Source organism: Lithobates pipiens, unplaced genomic scaffold (assembly GCF_037356315.1).
Source record: "Lithobates pipiens isolate NorthernLeopardFrog02 unplaced genomic scaffold, aLitPip1_a1.2 Scaffold_18, whole genome shotgun sequence".
NCBI lineage: Eukaryota > Metazoa > Chordata > Amphibia > Anura > Ranidae > Lithobates > Lithobates pipiens.
This window is the reverse complement of record NW_027507758.1, coordinates 336348310-336366583: the sequence shown is the minus strand read 5'-3', so window position 1 is coordinate 336366583 and position 18274 is coordinate 336348310. Positions and strand designations below refer to the sequence as shown.

Below are 18274 nucleotides of genomic sequence, written 5' to 3'. Positions count from 1 at the left end.
TTTTATTTTGTTTTTTTAATAAAGTGTAACCCTTATTTTAACTTTATTGCTCTATGTGGAGTTTTCTCTTTGCCTTGAGTAAATGAGCCTGGTTATGCCCCTTATCCTATGGGAGAAGCTTCTGCATCATTGCTTATTCAGTGACTGGGGTCAACTGCTTTATTTATCTATTGTATTATATATGTCTTATTAATTTGAGCTATTCATGCACAGGGGGTTATTTACTAAGAATGGAGAGTAAAAAATCTGGTGCAGCTCTGCAAAGAAACAATTCAGCTTCCAGGTTTTATTGCCAAAGCTCAATTGAATAAGCTGACATTAGAAGCTGATTGGCTATCATGCACAACTACACCAGATTTTACACTACTGTTTATCAGTATATTATTATTTACATGTGTTGCTTTATGACATTTGGTTTATCATTTGGTGCTTATGCACTGCTCTTTCTTTTTTGTATTTTTGGTTGGTTTGTGGCGAATACACAATCAGGGGCATCAGCAAGCAGCCTGTATCTTTCCTTTAAAGGTAGCACAGAGGACTCATTTTGCTTTGTGTAGATAGTAGTACAATATTCAATACTTGTATACAACAAAAACTAAAAGGCCGCGTACACACGGGCGGATTGTCTGGCCAACTAAGTTCGTCAGACAATCCGACAGACAGTCCGTTCAAAATTTGCATGAACGGACTTGACCACACACGATGAGCAGACAGTCCACTGAAAGCGTGCGCGATGACGTGTACAGCACGTACGACGGGACTAGAAAAACGACGTCCTATACATTGCAATGCAACCTTCGGCCGTGTAAATCCTTTCTGAGCATGCGCCATACTTAGTCCATCCAACTTGCCTACACACGAGCGGACTGTTCGCTGAAACCAAGTTTGGACAGACAAAACCAAGTTTGAACGGACAAAATTTCGGAAATTCCGTAAGACTTAGTTCGTCAGACAGTCCGCTGAAAAAGTCCGCTGAAGCCCACACACGAGCGGATTGTCCGCTGAAACACGGTTCAGCGGACTAAGTTGGACAGACAATCCGCCCGTGTGTACGCGGCCAAAGGAACAACGTGGTACTATACTCCAAAGTCCAGAATCACTGAATCTCAGTCAATCAAAAATATTATCAGCACCCTCCTTATGTAAGTACAAGATAAAAAAATATATATACACTCAATAAATCCAGCAAAGGCAAAGAATGCACTTTACAATCATAGCAAAAGTTGTTTTAATAATCACTAAGCAAAATTGGTTAAAAGCTTATCATAAATCTACTCCATTCTCCTCTCAAAATTGCGTAGAATATAAACTCTAGCAAAAAAAGGCTGTATATCACCATATGACTTTAAACCTCAGGGATTGCACAACTAAATAAATCAGTTGAATTCACATTTTTCTGTTTTATATCCAATAGAGTTTTTAACAGATCAGCAGAATATTAAAGGAAACTGCGATGTGAGAAACACTGAAATTTGAAGTTGCCTGGCTGTCACACTGACCCTCTTGTGTAGTACTTTTTGCTTCTATTTCAGATGATCACTTTTCAATTACTTTTATGATCTGCATTTTTTTCCAGGTAATTCATGCCGAAAGCACAGATGCCAGTGGGACATAACAGCTGGCAACATTTTTAGGCATATGTCATAAAATATACCCTCATTTTTTTCTCATGATGATTTTACTTTAAAGTCCAATTTAAGCTTCTTGTTTTTCACATTTAGGCCTCATGCACACTGGACGTTTTTACAGCTGCTTCTAGGGGCGTCTGGCATTTGTTTTCCCTGCCTCTAAATGCCCCTCTATGTTAACCTAGGTGTCCATGCATACATAGGCTTTTAGCAGAGTTTAGTGGCAGGAGCTTTTAGAGGCAGGAAAAAACCCCACAGCCTATTCGTCCAGGGGCAGCAGAGTTTTGGCAGAAAAAACGATTGACACTGCTAAAAGCTGCTAAACACTAATGCTTGAGCATTAATTAATTTCATTGGTCAGAATAAACTATTTTTTCAGGCCAATCAAATGAATTAATGCCCAAGAGCTTGACGACTGTAAAAGCTCCAAAAAGCTTGTAAAAGCTTTAGACACTTTTACAAGCATCTGACATTTTTTGTGCAAAAACACTGCTGGCTTCTAGGAGAGCTAATAAAGTTTCCTATGTGCATGAGACCATAATGATGATAGTAATACCACTGCTAAATGTATCACTTTCTGCTGCAGCAGAGATTCAGTGGGCGCATTTAGCTTGGCTATTTACCAATCACGAAGAGGCAAAATTCAGACCAAATTCAGGTTCAGTCTGAACCCAAAGCTCATCCCTAGTCCTTACACCCTTGCATTTTAGTAATGTAATAAAAAGTAGCTTATATATACCGTATTTGCCGGTGTATAAGACGACCCGGCATATAAGACGACCCCCTAATTGTACATGTTTTTAAAATGCTTTGCCTGTACTCACCGTTTAAGACGACCCCGCCATTCTGAGGCTTCCGACGCTTCATATCCCTCTTCTTCATTCTTGCTGGAGCCATTTCCTTCTTCCTTCTTGCTGGTGCTGGAGCCAATCACGGAGAGCAATGTATTCTATTAATGAATACAAAGTCTGCTTGGATTGGCAGAGGCTGTAACATCATCAGCCCGCACCTCTCTGACTCTCAAAGCCAATCCGAGCAGGCTACTGTGTGTAGCCTGCTCGGATTGGCAGAGATTGTTACTCCAATCCGACCAGGCTCTGTATTCATTTGAATACATCGCTCACTGGGATTGGCTCAGCGGTATATACTGTATGTAGCCAAAGCTACATACAGTATTACGGCACATCCAGAAGGCATCCCAGCAGCTGACCCGGCGTATAAGACGACCCCTCCTTTTTGCCCAGTTTTTTTAAGTGTAAAAGGTCGTCTTATACGCCGGAAAATACGGTAATGCTGACAGTTACATAATATATGATTTATAATACTTAAAGTGGTTCTAAAGTTATAATATTTTTTACCATAATACATTCTATGCATTAAGGCAAAAAAAAAAAAAAACTATAAATTCCTCTTCCTCCCCCTCCTATCCAAAATACTTACCAGAGTCCTGTATGAATCCTGTTTCTCCCCCTCCTATCCTAAATACCGGTACTAACCTGAGTCCTGTATGAATCCAGATATGTGCTTGTTTGCAGGTCTTCTCACCTCTCTCCGCTCTCTCACAGGCTTGGCTGAGAGCAGCGGGAGCCATTGGCTCCTGCCACTTTTAGACAAATCTAGTGAGGAGGGTCAGGGGCAGGGCTGAGGTGTGTGGTGTGTGTCAATGGATACAAACAGCCCAGCTAGGGAGCAAGCCCCCACGTAAGCCACCATAGAAAGCAACACACACAGAAGTTGAAGTTCCCAGATTGCTGGCAGGGGACTCCAGAAGATGAGGTTCAGGGTTGCTCTGTGCAATACAATTACACAGAGCAGGTAATTATAAAAAAAAAATATTTTAGGAAATTATTTAATTTTACAACCAATTTAACTGTAGTTTGTAAGTCAGAATTAGCTTTAGCGTGTTGAAAGATAACATTATTTTTGTGTTTACAATGTAAATCATCTTTTAGCTGACACTTGATCATCTAAGAGGGTCAAGATTAAAATAAAATCTAGATGATGCTTCATAAAAATGAAACCAATAAATGTTGCATTAAAAATACATCCTATGCACTCTATATGTCTTTCTGGGTTAATGGGGTTGGTTTTGTAAATGCAAATAGGCTTTCACTTTGTAAGGGAATTTTCATCTACTAACTTCCTTCATCCAGTCTTGTGCAGGCAAAAATAATGTTTTTTTTTTTAGTCTTCCTTGCACATGATTGGGAATACTTTGCTAAGTGAATTTTCATCACATTCGCTAAGCTAACAGAATAGCTTCTTCAGAAGCTGTCAGTATCAAAATCAAGCAATGGAGATAATTCCTCAAATCAATAACTGTGAAGGTGCCCAAAAAGAAAAATGTGTCACAATATCACAGGTATATAGTAAGCTCAAGCTCCTTTTGAGAGCAGAGGGACTCTGTCTAGATTTTTTCGGTGGGTTGCCTGATGAGGTTGTTCATCTTTCTGTGAGCCTAAATGCACTCTGGGACACCCTGTCTGAAAATATATGTCAAAGTAAACAGCCTATTTGCCTTTATTAAATTAACCTTAATACATCATGTAACCTTTTAATGTAATGTATATATCTTCAGGTTTTCTGGTTCATAAAAATGTATTTGTCTTTAAACAAGTTCAGAGGGAATTAAAGGAAAAAAAAAATATTGAACCTAATTGCAAGTTGGCAAAAACACAAGGTTGTTGACCTGGCAAAACATTATCAAGTCACTTATGATATAAATCTTTAGTATTTGACATTTTAACTACAGTAGAAGATATATTGTGGGGCCTGTCTCAGAGAAAATAACAAATTTTCACAAACTAGTGCAGTTATTATTTTTGACAATAGTATAAATAAATATATAAATATATATATAGCAGATGATTAATATTAGCCAAGTGTATCACAACTGTAATTGTACATTTCAACAATTTTAATTTTAAAATGTAATATGGCTAAAATGAACAAAGCAAATCACATAATATCTGCAGCTGATACAGTTGGGTGCAGTCACTTACCTTCGCTGTTATGATCCTGGACACATATAAAGATAATGACAAAAAATAATCCGGTCCTACAGTTCATTTTGGGTTTTGGATGCTGTGAATTATTGATGCGTAGGTGAAAATGTCTTCCAGTCTTGCAATTAAAAATGAATGCTGCCTGTCTCTATAGTTGCATAAAAAAACGGTGACTGGAAATATGGTTTGTCATGCCAATTTATGAATTGTTAAAGTCTTTGTGGTGGTTCTTCTTTAATTGTTCAGTTGTAATAGCAGCTAGAGTGACAACTTTACAAAGTAGTGTGTGTCTTGCATAATCTATTTATCTACTACTCAGACATAATCCTCCTTGTGGGACAGCTGGAAGGGTTGTCTGCATCTAATTAACCTGCTGCACTGACATGTGTTATTCGTAATCAAAAAACACAAGTTAATGGTTAAAGGCCACACTAAGCTTTCATGTACCCTCTGTCAATTTCTCCAAACAGGATGTACAGTTGTCTAAGTGTATGACCATGGCTGAATAACATTCCCTAATGACATTATATCAGAATATGATTACAGTAAAGTATTAGCTCCATGTCTATTCCCAGAGATGACAGGTTGCCCTAACCAAGAACTTATGTTGCTTAACTACTTAGATTAAATCTAATTTGAGAAAATGTAATCAGGTTTAACAACCCTGTGTTGTCGGTAATAAGGTTTAGGAGTCTTTAGGTAGACAACATTTTATTTAAAAATGTATTTCTGTGAATTGGCTTATGATGTAACACAGCAGGGGTCAATAAGTTAACTTTAATTCAACTACCTACGGGTATTGTTCATCTGTGTTATGTGTATAGTATATTTTAGTAATTTAGAATCTACAACTGGACTTCAGGCCATCCAAGTGATCAAATAAATTCGTCTTGTTAAGTATAATATAAATTAAACTATTATAAAAAAAAGGAAAGTTTAACAATATCTTCAAAGGCTAGTCTTTTGCTGCTTTTGAGAGTGATTTATTAATTGAGGTGTTTCATCATATGACTATAAAATAAGGAAAAACTATAAATTATTATAGCTGCACACTTTTAGAGGCATTTTCATGTCCGGAGAATCAAGACACAGTCACCACCCTGGATTTTCTGTGAACTGTTTTACTTGCCAAAAGATTTGGTATTCTTTTAAACTACTCTTGCGCATACCCAACAACATAGCCAGGGTTCTGACCTCACTTCTCCCTACTACAGTTAAAAGCAGAGGAGCAGCAGCACAATAGTGAAGTCTTTGCTTTATCCTCTTATCTGAAAGTTGTATGTGCTATGTTCACAGCCCTGTGTAAGGCCTCTTTTCACACTTGTGCAACTTGTCCTGTGACTTGGGACTGCAAGGCCTCATGACAATTCATACCCCATGATTTCCAATGAGTACCATTCATATCTGTGTGACTTCAAATTACAGTGACTTCAAAGTAGTCCCTGCACTACATTGGTCTGGCTTTGATGCAACTTGAGGTCCATAGACCTCAAGGTTATACATATATTGCTTCAAGTCATGTCAAAATCATGTCAAAATCACGGCAACATTTTCTGACTTTCAGGTTGCAAAAGTGTGAAAGGGGCCTTACTCAATATTTCCACATTTTCTCTTAGTTCTTATGTAAAGAGGTTTACAAAAATGTATAAACATACATACTTTATTACACATACATTTAAGATTTTAACAGATACATACAGTGCCTTGCGAAAGTATTCGGCCCCCTTGAACTTTTCAACCTTTTGCCACATTTCAGGCTTCAAACATAAAGATATAAAATTTAAATTTTTTGTGAAGAATCACCAACAAGTGGGACACAATTGTGAAGTGGAACGAAATCTATTGGATATTTTAAACTTTTTTAGCAAATAAAAAACTGAAAAGTGGTGCGTGCAAAATTATTCGGCCCCTTTACTTTCAGTGCAGCAAACTCACTCCAGAAGTTCAGCGAGGATCTCTGAATGATCCAATGTTGTCCTAAATGACTGATGGTGATAAATAGAATCCACCTGTGTGTAATCAAGTCTCTGTATAAATACACCTGCTCTGTGATAGTCTCAGGGTTCTGTTGAAAGCGCAGAGAGCATCATGAAGACCAAGGAACACAACAGGCAGGTCCGTAATACTGTTGTGGAGAAGTTTAAAGCCGGATTTGGATACAAAAAGATTTCCCAAGCTTTAAACATCCCAAGGAGCACTGTGCAAGCGATCATTTTGAAACGGAAGGAGTCCCTCTAAACTTTCAGCTCAGACAAGGAGAAGACTGATCAGAGATGCAGGCAAGAGGCCCATGATCACTCTGGATGAACTGCAGAGAACTACAGCTGAGGTGGGAAAGTCTGTCCATAGGACAACAATCAGTCGTACACTGCACAAATCTGGCCTTTATGGAAGAGTGGCAAGAAGAAAGCCATTTCTCAAAGATATCCATAAAAAGTCTCGTCTAAAGTTTGCCACAAGCCACCTGGGAGACACACCAAACATGTGGAAGAAGGTGCTCTGGTCAGATGAAACCAAAATCGAACTTTTTGCCCACAATGCAAAACGATATGTTTGGCGTAAAAGCAACACAGCTCATCACCCTCAACACACCATCCCCACTGTCAAACATGGTGGTGGCAGCATCATGGTTTGGGCCTGCTTTTCTTCAGCAGGGACAGCGAAGATGGTTAAAATTGAGGGGAAGATGGATGCAGCCAAATACAGGACCATTCTGGATGAAAACCTGTTGGAGTCTGCAAAAGACCTGAATCTGGGATGGAGATTTATCTTCCAACAAGACAATGATCCCAAACATACAGCAAAATCTACAAAGGAATGGTTCACAAATAAACGTATCCAGGTGTTAGAATGGCCAAGTCAAAGTCCAGACCTGAATCCAATCGAGAATCTGTGGAAAGACCTGAAAACTGCTGTTCACAAACGCTCTCCATCCAACCTCACTGAGCTCAAGCTGTTTTGCAAGGAAGAATGGGCAAGAATTTCAGTCTCTCGATGTGCAAAACTGATAGAGACATACCCCAAGCGACTTGCAGCTGTAATCGCAGCAAAAGGTGGCTCTACAAAGTATTAACGCAAGGGGGTCGAATAATTTTGCACGCCCCACTTTTCATTTTTTTATTAGTTAAAAAAGTTTCAAAAATCCAATAGATTTCGTTCCACTTCACAATTGTGTCCCACTTGTTGGTGATTCTTCACAAAAAATAAAAATGTTATATCTTTATGTTTGAAGCCTGAAATGTGGCAAAAGGTTGAAAAGTTCAAGGGGGCCGAATACTTTCGCAAGGCACTGTAAATGACTAATATGCCACTACCGGTCAAAAGTTTCAGAACACCCCCGTTTTTCCAGTTTTTACTGAAATGTAAACAGTTCAAGTCCAGTGAATAACCTGAAATGGTAAAAAGATAAGCAGTAAATTACCAGAGGTTGAAAAAAAAAATTTAGGTTAACAAAAGCTGAAAAATAATGTACATTTTAGAGTCATACAAAAAGGCCTTTTTTCAAGGAAGATGTAATGGGTTAATAACGCACAGTTGTTCTGCAGCCATGTAAAGCCAACATAAGCTGAAAATTAATGTACATTTCAGAGTCATACAAAAAGGCCTTTTGTCAAGGAAAATGTAATAACTCACAATTGTTCTGCAGCCATGTAAAGCTCTACACACGATCTGAAAATCATACGAAATATGCTGATTTTGGAGCGATCATACGATAATCTGATATTTAGTACAGAGCTTTAGAGAGCCGATCAGGACAGTTCATCCAATATTATTTGATCAGATATGCACAGAATTTTTTTTCGAATGATAACAGATCATACGATTTCCATTTATTCAGTATAGCTGTTGTTCAAAAATGCGATACAAGTGCATTACAACACATGACAATACTTCCGAATTTTTATTCTGTTGTACAAGATTTTTCGTGACTTTAGTAAACTCATCAGATTCGATCTTAAATTAGCATGCAAAAAAAAAAAGGACAATCATTCGCCCGATAATGTCATCATGTGTACCGGACATAAGTAAATTAAGCCTTGAAAGTTTATGATAACAATTCCTATAGGTGTCCCAACTTTTGTTAATTACTCAAGCTATCTGCCAGGTCACCTGCTGGTGGCACTGTGCTTCCCAAAGAAAGAGAAAGTTGAATTTTCAGTATCCACCAGCTGGTGTCTCCCAGCAGACAGCAGTTTCTAGTAATCAGTCTTCATCTGATGCTGGTTATGTGGATAATGACAGAACTCTGGACGGCCGCACTCCAAAGCTAAAACGATGCTTTATTGAAATAATATTTAGGACACAACAAATGACATCACAGCAAAAGATGCTAACAGCTGATGTGTTTCTCACTAAGGCGAGTGCTTACTCATAGCTAGTTAACATGGTGGCAGACAGCAAATAAATATATAGAGTGTTGCAATATGACAGTGGGCAGGGCCAGGCGATGAATCAATCAGACATCACCTGTTGCCTGTCCATCTGAACCCCTTAATCCTAATACAAGACGATGAAAGCTCTCAGTGTAAGTCCAATGTGAACTACAGTGCAATGCAAACACAAAAGCAAAACCTCCCAGCAGGGATGGATCGAGGAGGACACATATATAATAGCAGTGTAAAAAAATGAATTGATAAAAAATTACAAAGAAATTTATTTATATGAAGTGACAAGTGGTGTGCAAAACCCAAAACATTGGATGTGAATACATATGCCTCAATATAAATGTATGTGAAAAAATGTGTATGTGGTCATAATAAATGCTGAATTATAAAAACTAAATAAAATTATGAGATTGTAAGTATAAGCATGGTTAAATAGCCATGCAAGTATATACTGTGAAAAAGTGATTAAAAAGATAAAACAAGAATGACTGAAAGGTGTGAACATGAAGTTCATAAACGTGTGTACAATCCAAAAAATCAAAAGCATTAATATGCACACGGCGGTGCATGCAAAAGCATCAAAAGTATCTAAGCGCATTCGAATTCCCACCGCAGCCCATGTACATATATAGTGGCGGCGCATGCAAAAGCATCAAAACGCCTGCCGCAGCACATATATATGACTGAATTATTTTGTCCCTGCACCAAGTGCTCATCTAATCAGCACTCTTCGCTGCTTTAGACTTCTTTTTTAACCTCATAGGTGTATGCAGGGAGAATTCTATGTGTATGGTCTTCACCAGATCTTTCTTGATTGGTCATTGTGGGATCCCAGCATTGTAATTTTTATAAGCTTGTTATGAGGTTATATATAGTCACATTACAACGCACAGATCACCGGTCCACATACCACACATCACTATATATGTACATGGGCTGCGGCAGGCATTTGGATGCGCTCAGATACCTATATATTTTCACATGCGCCGCTGCGTGCACATATATATGTGCTGCGGCGGGTGTTTTGATACTTTTGCATGCACCGCCGTGTGAAAACCTGCGGAAACCTGCGTTACATCAGAGGGGGCAGGGTCACCCATACGTCATTGGGGAACCCCTGGCTTCCCTCACTAGCGTCAGAGGGGGTGGGGTCAGGTGACAGGTGGCCCCACCCTCCTAATATAAGAAACGTCAGGCGCTGGGATCCCCACAGTGTCTCCTCAGTGGAAACAGAAGATGGATGCATGGATGGACTGTGCTGGACTGAAAATCACCCGTCGCTGGATCAGATCAGCCATCGCTCGACTCCAGAGAGATGATCATCCGTCGCTGGATAGCAAGAGTGGATTACCGCTGGAATCTTTTTTTTTTTTAATAAAGGAATTTTTCAAAAGTGTGTTTGTCTTATTTAACCATTTTTTACACTTTCTTTGTGAAATGGTAAGGGTACTTTTGTACCCCCTTACCATTTTAAACAGGGGGGCTGGGATCTGGGGTCCCCTTGTTAAAGGGGGCTTCCAGATTCTGATAAACCCCCTGCCCGCAGACCCCCACAACCACCGGCCAGGGTTGTGGGGTTGAGGCCCTTGCCCCCATCAACATGGGGACATGGTGCTTTGAGGGGTCACAGACCCCCAAAGCATCCTCCCAATGTTGAGGGCATGTGGCCTGGTACAGTTCAGGAGGGGGGATCATTCTCTCGTCCCCCTCCTTTTCCTGCGGCCTGCCAGGTTGCGTGCTCGGATAAAGGGTCTGGTATGGATTTTTAGGGGGACCCTCACGTCAATTTTTTTGATGCGGGGTTCCCCTTAATATCAATACCAGACCTGAAGGGCCTGGTAATTGAATTTAGGGGAACCCCACGTTTTTTTTTATCAATGAATGAATTGTCGGCTCCCGTAATACAGAGAACACTCACTGAGTGTTCTCTGTATTATGGGAGCCGACAATTCATTATAGCCGCAAGTGATTTTAAAAGACTTTTTTTCCTGCAGAAATGACACTTTGTGCAGGGACAGTTCTAAGCATGGGAAATTCGCCCCTTCACAGGCATACTATACACACCCCCCAGGTACGAAATGTAAAGGAATATTACACTTTTATTGTTTCGCTTTAATCATTATTGAAATCACTGCTCCTGAAAAAACGTCCGTTTTTAAAACTTTTTTTTGCATTGATCCATGTCCCATGGGGCAGGACCCAGGTCCCCAAACACTTTTTAGGAGAGTAACTTGCATATTAGCCTTTAAAATTAGCACTTTAGATCTTGAACGTTTGAGTCCCATAGACTTTAATAGGGTTCTAAAGTTCACACGAAGTTTAGGTGGGATCAGGGGATGTTCAGCTGTTTATCTGCCATATTTGTGAAAACATTTGTGTTTATCTGTTAAGATGGAGAGGGTTTTAATGGGGGGGGGGGGGGGGTAGTAGAGAGCCAGAGCCTGGGGATAGTTCTTTTAGCAGCTAATAATATGAAGGACATCAGTCTTCGTTTGGTTTTGTGAATGCCTGGGAAGGGTAGACCTAGTACGTAGTACATAGGGTTTAGGGGGATAGGGACCTCTAAAAGCTTTTCTAGAAGTGATTGGATCTGAACCCAAAATTGGGTGACCAAAGGACATTCCCAGAAGATATGAAAATGTGAGCCTACTGCTTTATTGCATCTCCAGCATAATTTTGGGACTGTCGGGTTGTATGCATGTAGGTGTTCTGGGGTTCTCTACCAGAATAGTAAAACTTTATATGCGGTTTCTTTGTGCGTAACACAGCGGGAAACTTTTGAGGTGGATTCCCAGATACTATCCCAGTCTAACAAGGATATATCGTGTTTGAGTATCTGAGACCATTTCCTCATGTAGTGGTGGGTATCTACCTTTAAAGGATTGGCTTCTTGTAGAATTTTATATATAGCGGAAATTAATTGAGGTTCGTAGGGGCCTTTGGCACATAACATTTCAAAGTCTGATGGTCTATACAGGGAAAAGGAGGAAGATTTGGTTGTAAAAAAATTCTTAACCGCAGATAGGAGTATAGAAGCGTTTTTGGAATCTGGTGTTGTTTTTGCAATTCTGTGTCTCGTGGCTGAGTTGACAAGATGTCTCAGCTGAAAAATCTCAGCCCGGGTCCAATGTATCATGAGACAAGCTATCAGGGATGTCTGGATTGAAGAGAACATTTGCAAGTGGTGAGCATGGAGAAGATAGGGAATATTGGTCAGAGCATCTTTTCCAAATTGCTCAAGTAAAAAGCATTGGAGCCAGGCATAAACCTCTCAGCTGGGGCATGTGTTTGTCACTGGACAGCCAGAGCATGTAACATGGATGGACCGGTGAGGTAATACTCATTTCAATCTCGGCCCATCTGGTTGAAGCTTTCCTGTTAGTTCAGGAAGTAAGGACTCTTAGATGTGAAGCGGAGTAATATTTAATAAAGTCTGGGGCTCCTAAGCCTCCTCTGTTTTTATGTGCCATGAACACTGATCCCGCCACCTGGTGGGAGGCGTTATTCCATATAAAGCGGAGACTTCTCCTTTGAATAGCTTTCAGTTGTGCCATAGGTATTGCCACTGGTAGTGTCTCAAATAGATACAATAATTTAGGAAGTATTGAAATTTTAAGAATGTTTACACGTCCCAAAAGGGAGAGGGGAAGAGCGGTCCATTGTATCAAAAGGCAATTTATTTCATTGAAAAGGGGGGTAAATTGGCCTGGTATAATGTGGAATATGATGCTGTGAGCTGGACTCCTAGATATTTCAGCAAAGAGGGGAAACAATGATAATTGTAGTTTGTTGGAGTATGGTTTGTTGTGAGGGGGTGATATTGATGGGAAGGGCTTCCGTCTTGGCCGAATTAATTTTGTAACCTGTAAAAGCACTAAAAGCCGTTAGGATGTTGTGGAGGGAAGGCAAAGATGTGTGTGGATGTGTGAGCATCAGGAGAACTTCATCTGCGAATAGGGATAATTTGTATTCTCTTTGTCGTAAATGTACAACGGTAACAGGGCAATTGTGTATGGCAGCAGCCAGGGGTTCTAAGCTGAGAACAAACAATAGGGGTGACAAAGGGGCATCCCTGTCTGGTTCTATTGCTGGGGGGGAATGTTGGGGATAAATAGGATGCGAGTTGTACCTGTGAAGTGGGGTGAGAATATAAGGATCAGAGGGCTTGAATAAAGGGTCCAGAGAATCCGTATTTTGACAGAATTGCAAACATAAAGGGCCAACTGAGACGATCGAATGCTTTCTGAACATCTAGACTAAGTATTAGGGCAGGGGTTTTGGTTCTGCATAGTAGATCCATGAGGTCTATCGTACGCCGGTTTTTATCTCCTGCATGCCTTGTGGGAGGGAATAAAACCCACCTGATCTTTATGTATTAATGATGGTAATATTATCGAGAGTCTGTTTGCCAATGTTTTTGTAAAGATTTTGTAATCTGAATTTAGTAGAGCGATTGGGCGATAGTTGTCAGGAATAGATGGGTCTTTGCCTGGTTTAGGGATAATGGTAATGTGTGCATGCAGGAACTGGGGGTGGGATAAGGTACCTTTGAGCAGGGAGGAGAATACATTTAGCATGTGTGGAGCTAGAGTTGGGAGGAAGGTTTTGTAGTAGGAATAGGGGAGTCCATCAGGGCCTGGGGATTTATGTGAAGGGAGTGATTTAATCACATCAGCTAATTCTTCAGCGTTAATAGGTACATTTAGTGAGGAACGTTGCTCTGAGGACATCTGTGGGAGCTGTAATAATGATATGAAGGAGTCAAACTTCTATTGTGTGAACTGGGTCGATGGGTCAGAACCTAGGCAAAGTTTGTAAAGTTTGTTGTAAAAATCTCCAAAGACTTTTGACATGGTCTGGGGGCAATAAGTGGGAGTGCCGTCGGGTTGTACTATGTGATCAGGGATAGATAAGGAGGGGCGTGGTTTTAGCTTATTGACTAGCATTATATGTGGCTTGTCAGCGTATTCATAAAATTTTTGTCTTGACCATAGCATGGCCTTAGAAATTCTACTCATCTCCAAAGCCTTGATTTGGTTTTGGATAGATATCACTGTGCTGAGGTGAGTTATTGAGGGAGAATGAAGCAAATGCATCTCCACTGAACGTAGTCGGATTAGAAGATCAGATCTTTGTTGAGCTGATTCTCATTTCTTGCATGATGCATTCACCTCTAAAGAAGGCCTTATGGGCCTCCCATAGGGTAGATGAGCTTGAGACAGAGCCTTTATTTAGCTGGAAGTATTCCGCAAGTTTTGATTGGAGTTGAGAATTTGGTATCAATGTTTCACAAGAGAGACTCGTTAAGTCTCCAGTGGCATGTCTTGGGTAGCGCAGAATATATAGCTATATCTAATGTTATGGGGGCATGATCAGACCATGTAATGGGGCCTATTTCGGAAGCAACTACGTGGGGTAATAGAGGTGTGGTGAGCAGGAAATGGTCTAAGCGGGAGTACATTTCATGTGGGGGAGAGTAAAATGTATATTGCCTATGTGTCGGGTGTTTCACCCTCCAAGCATCAAATAGGTTGTTAGAGCGTGTTAGTTTTGAAGTGAATTAATGAAGTGGACAATTTGTGGGTTTGGAGAGGTGGAGTGTTTTGGAAGAGGACATATCTGTCTTTTTTGGGTGACATGTACATGTAAAATCGCCTCCAATTATTGTAAAGGGTTGTGGGGAGGCGTGTAGCTTTTCGAGAACCGTTGTGAGGAATCCTATCTGCCCCGAGTTAGGGGTGTAAACATTGACTAAGGTGAGGGGTGTTTTTTGGTGGACACAGCTCAGGAGGACATACCGACCATGGGGGTCCAATGTTGAGGCAATAATTCTCAATGGGCAAGAACGTTTAAACAAAATGGCTACTCCTGCCTTCTCCTGAAGGGTTGGAGGCCAGAAAAGTACTAGGGAACTAGGGAACAGTTTGGAGGCAAATTTGAAAGAACCACCCGGTCGGTCTCCTGAACCATCTCCGCATCAGCCCCGGAGGCCCTGAATTCCTTTAGAGCTAGCCAACGCTTATGAATGGAATTCAAGCTCTTTACGTTACAAGAATTTTTTTTCAAAGCCATGAGGTAGCAATGGACAGAACATCAAACATTGTCTTAGCATGATATATGAGTATAACAAACCGTATTGTAATTGAACTGAAAATTAGCACATGTGAGTATTTCCCATACAGCAAGAGGACAATGAATGCACTTTTGGTAGGGTGGTGTTGAAACCAAAATAAAAACCAAAATAAAAATAATAACAGGTCAAAAAGGGACCTGACAATAAAAAAAGAAAAACAAAACAAAAAAACAACATTTCAGCAACAGTGAAAAAATTTAAATATTTGAAAAATTCAAGAAAAAATGCAAAAGAAATAATGATTTGGAAGCCTGAAGGTGTACACGCCTTCAGGGGACCATGGCAGAACGCCATGGGCTGATGGAGGGGCATGGCGGACAGTCAACAGGACAGATGGAACAGGTCCCCTCCTCTCAAGGTATGTTAGTATCTTAAACAGTCAACTTATTGTGGTGAGAGGAAAAAAGGAGTGGATCAAACAAACCATAAACTTGAAAGGTGGCTGGTAGGCCAACATCTGGGAAACTTGGCCAACTGGAACTAGGATAGGGAGAGCCATCCCTATAGGCACCAGGAAACATCCATCAAAGACCTGGAAATCTGGTCAGGGTCTTAAGAAGGAGAGAATATCACTTCAAATGAACAGCAGGGGTGGATCATTGAGGAGTGGAAAAATTCTTCTGGTGTCTCTGCCAAACTGGGGTCCAGATCGTGTTTAGGGGTTGGAGAGGTTTAGGGATTAGGTTTGGGGGTGGTGGTGTAAAGTCTTCCTCGGGAATAGGCGGCAGTCCCAGATTGCGGATGAAAGCCTTGCATTCATGCAGGTCACGTATTGAATATTGTGTTCCATCCCTGGAGGCCAAAAGCCAGAATGGGAACCCCCATCTGTAGGGGACCTGGTGCTGTTGTAGATGCATTTTTATCAGATGGAGGTTTTGTCTCTTGGTTAAAGTGATGGAAGATAAATCGCTGAAGATTTGGATCCTTTGAAATCAATGCGATTTTTATTGCGTGTGGCCTAGTGAGAGATTCTTTACTCGCATAGTAGTGGAAGCGGATTATTATATCTCTTGTGTTGGACCCGGGGGGGGGGGGGGGCTGTGGAGCAAGAGATCTATGGACCCTATCCATGCGCCAATCAATGTCCGGAATCTGCGGGGCTATGGTGACAAATAGGCCCAGAAGGTAGGCCTTTAGCTCTTTGTCAGTGACTGTTTCAGGGACTCCGTGGATCCTCAAGTTTTGGTGGCGTTCCCTATTTTCCAGATCCTCTCGCTGTAATTGGATCTGGGAAACAGTGTGTTTGAGGGCTGCGTTATCCTCTTCCAGGACGTGTGCATATTGTACTATTTTGTCAAATTTGCTTTCCAAGGTGTCAGTACATGTCCCAACTTGATCAATCTCCCCTCTGAGTTCCTGAGCTAGATTCCTCACTGCTACTGTAATACTGTGGGTCAAATCCTTGTAGTTTTGAGTCCAGTACTGCTACCGTGACTGAGCCAGCAGGGTCTGTCCCCCGGGGGTGGGGGCTGGGAAGTGGGTTACCCGGTGGGTCCAAAGAGTGCTCCACAGAGATCATCGAGTCCGCTAGATTAATCGAGGCAGGGACTGCAGCCTATACAGGAAGCGCTCCATGTGCTGGGGCCGAAACGAAGGAGGCGGATTAAAGCCTTAATAGATGTGCTTTTGTGATCCAATTTTCCTCCTGTGATGTCTGGAGGGTTCCGGAAGTGATTGGGGTGGATCCTGTTGCTGGATGAGTTGTAGAAGAGGTGCAGAATCACTCGGTGAGGGAACGGAGACAGGAGCTACTCCATTAAGTGTCCGCCATCTTGTTCACCGCGCATGCGCCTCCCCAAACACTTTTTATGACAATCACTTGCATATAAGCCTTTAATATGAACACTTTTGATTTTTCATATTAATGTCCCATAGACTTTAACGGTGTTCCGACGACTTTCAAATTTGCACCGAACACTGCATATTTATTGGTGTTCGCAGAACATCTGAACAACCAAAGTTCGGCCTGATCTTATGCTCGGGCCAAACCGTTCACCCATCCCTACTAGTGAGTTAGGCCGCGTACACACGGGCGGATTGTCTGCCCAACTAAGTTCGCCAGACAATCCGACAGACAGTCCGTTCAACTTTTGAATGAACGGACTTGACCACACACGATGAACAGACAGCCTGCTGAAAGCTTGCGCGATGACGTATACAGCACGTACAACGGGACTAGAAATACGACGTCCAATACACTGCAATGCAACCTTCGGCCGTGTAAATCCTTTCTGAGCATGTGCCATACTTAGTCCGTCCAACTTGCCTACACACGAGCGGACTGTCCGCTGAAACCAAGTTTGGACGGACAAAACCAAGTTTGGACGGACAAAATTACGGAAATTCCGAAAGACTTAGTCCGTCAGACTGTCCGCTGAAAAAGTCAGCTAAAGCCCACACACGAGCGGATTGTCTGCTGAAACACGGTTCAGCGGACTAAGTTGGGCAGACAATCCGCCCGTGTGTACGCGGCCTTAGTGTGTTATTGTGACTAAGTGTAGAGTGTCAGTGTAGTGTTAGTGTAGTCTGAATATAGTGTAAGTATATTGTAGTGTGTCAGTGCAGTGTTAGTGTAGTGTACCTGTACTTTTAGTGTAGTGTCAGTATAGTGTAGTGACAGTATAGTGTGTCAGTATAGTGTGAGTATAGTGTAGTGACAGTGTAGTGTGAATATACTGTTAGTGTGGCGCAGTGTTTAACAAAGCATTGCATAACATTTAATGCTGTATACAGTGCTGTATACCCCTATTTTTTTGGTTGCTGTGCTTTTTGTTTGTCCCCTGCTTGCCCCCTTTTTTTAAATGATCAGCCACATTTTTTCTAACTGCGATGCTGTTGTTCCCCCTTTTTTACTTTTTACATTTTTTTTATCGCTTTTACATTTCTGTCAGTGGCAGGCCTCAATTTAAAGTGCACCAAACATCAATTTTCATTGAATAAAGTGCATCCAATTACATATTGCCCATTATCTATTACATTTTGGTAATAAGTCCCTCCCCATCCTGTCTGGGAGGCCAACAAGGAGAGGCAGATGTTCCTATGCCACTCTGAGGTGGCCATCAGCATCTGTGTCCACAGGCAAAGGTGGACATGGTCTGTCCTCAGGCAGTGCATGTTTTTCTC

The 18274-nt window shown here is 41.2% G+C and overlaps 1 protein-coding gene across 2 annotated transcripts in view; it reads right to left on the bottom strand.

The window, feature by feature from the left end:
• IMPG1 (interphotoreceptor matrix proteoglycan 1) overlaps positions 1 to 4922 on the bottom strand; it is a 376955-nt gene extending 372033 nt beyond the window's left edge. For both annotated transcript variants that reach the window (XM_077487351.1, XM_077487352.1), the window contains exon 1: positions 4631 to 4922. In XM_077487351.1, coding sequence (XP_077343477.1) covers positions 4631 to 4697 — 67 coding nt within the window. In that variant the 5' untranslated portion in view covers positions 4698 to 4922. The remainder of the gene's footprint in view (positions 1 to 4630) is intronic.
• Between the last annotated feature and the right edge of the window lie 13352 nt (positions 4923 to 18274).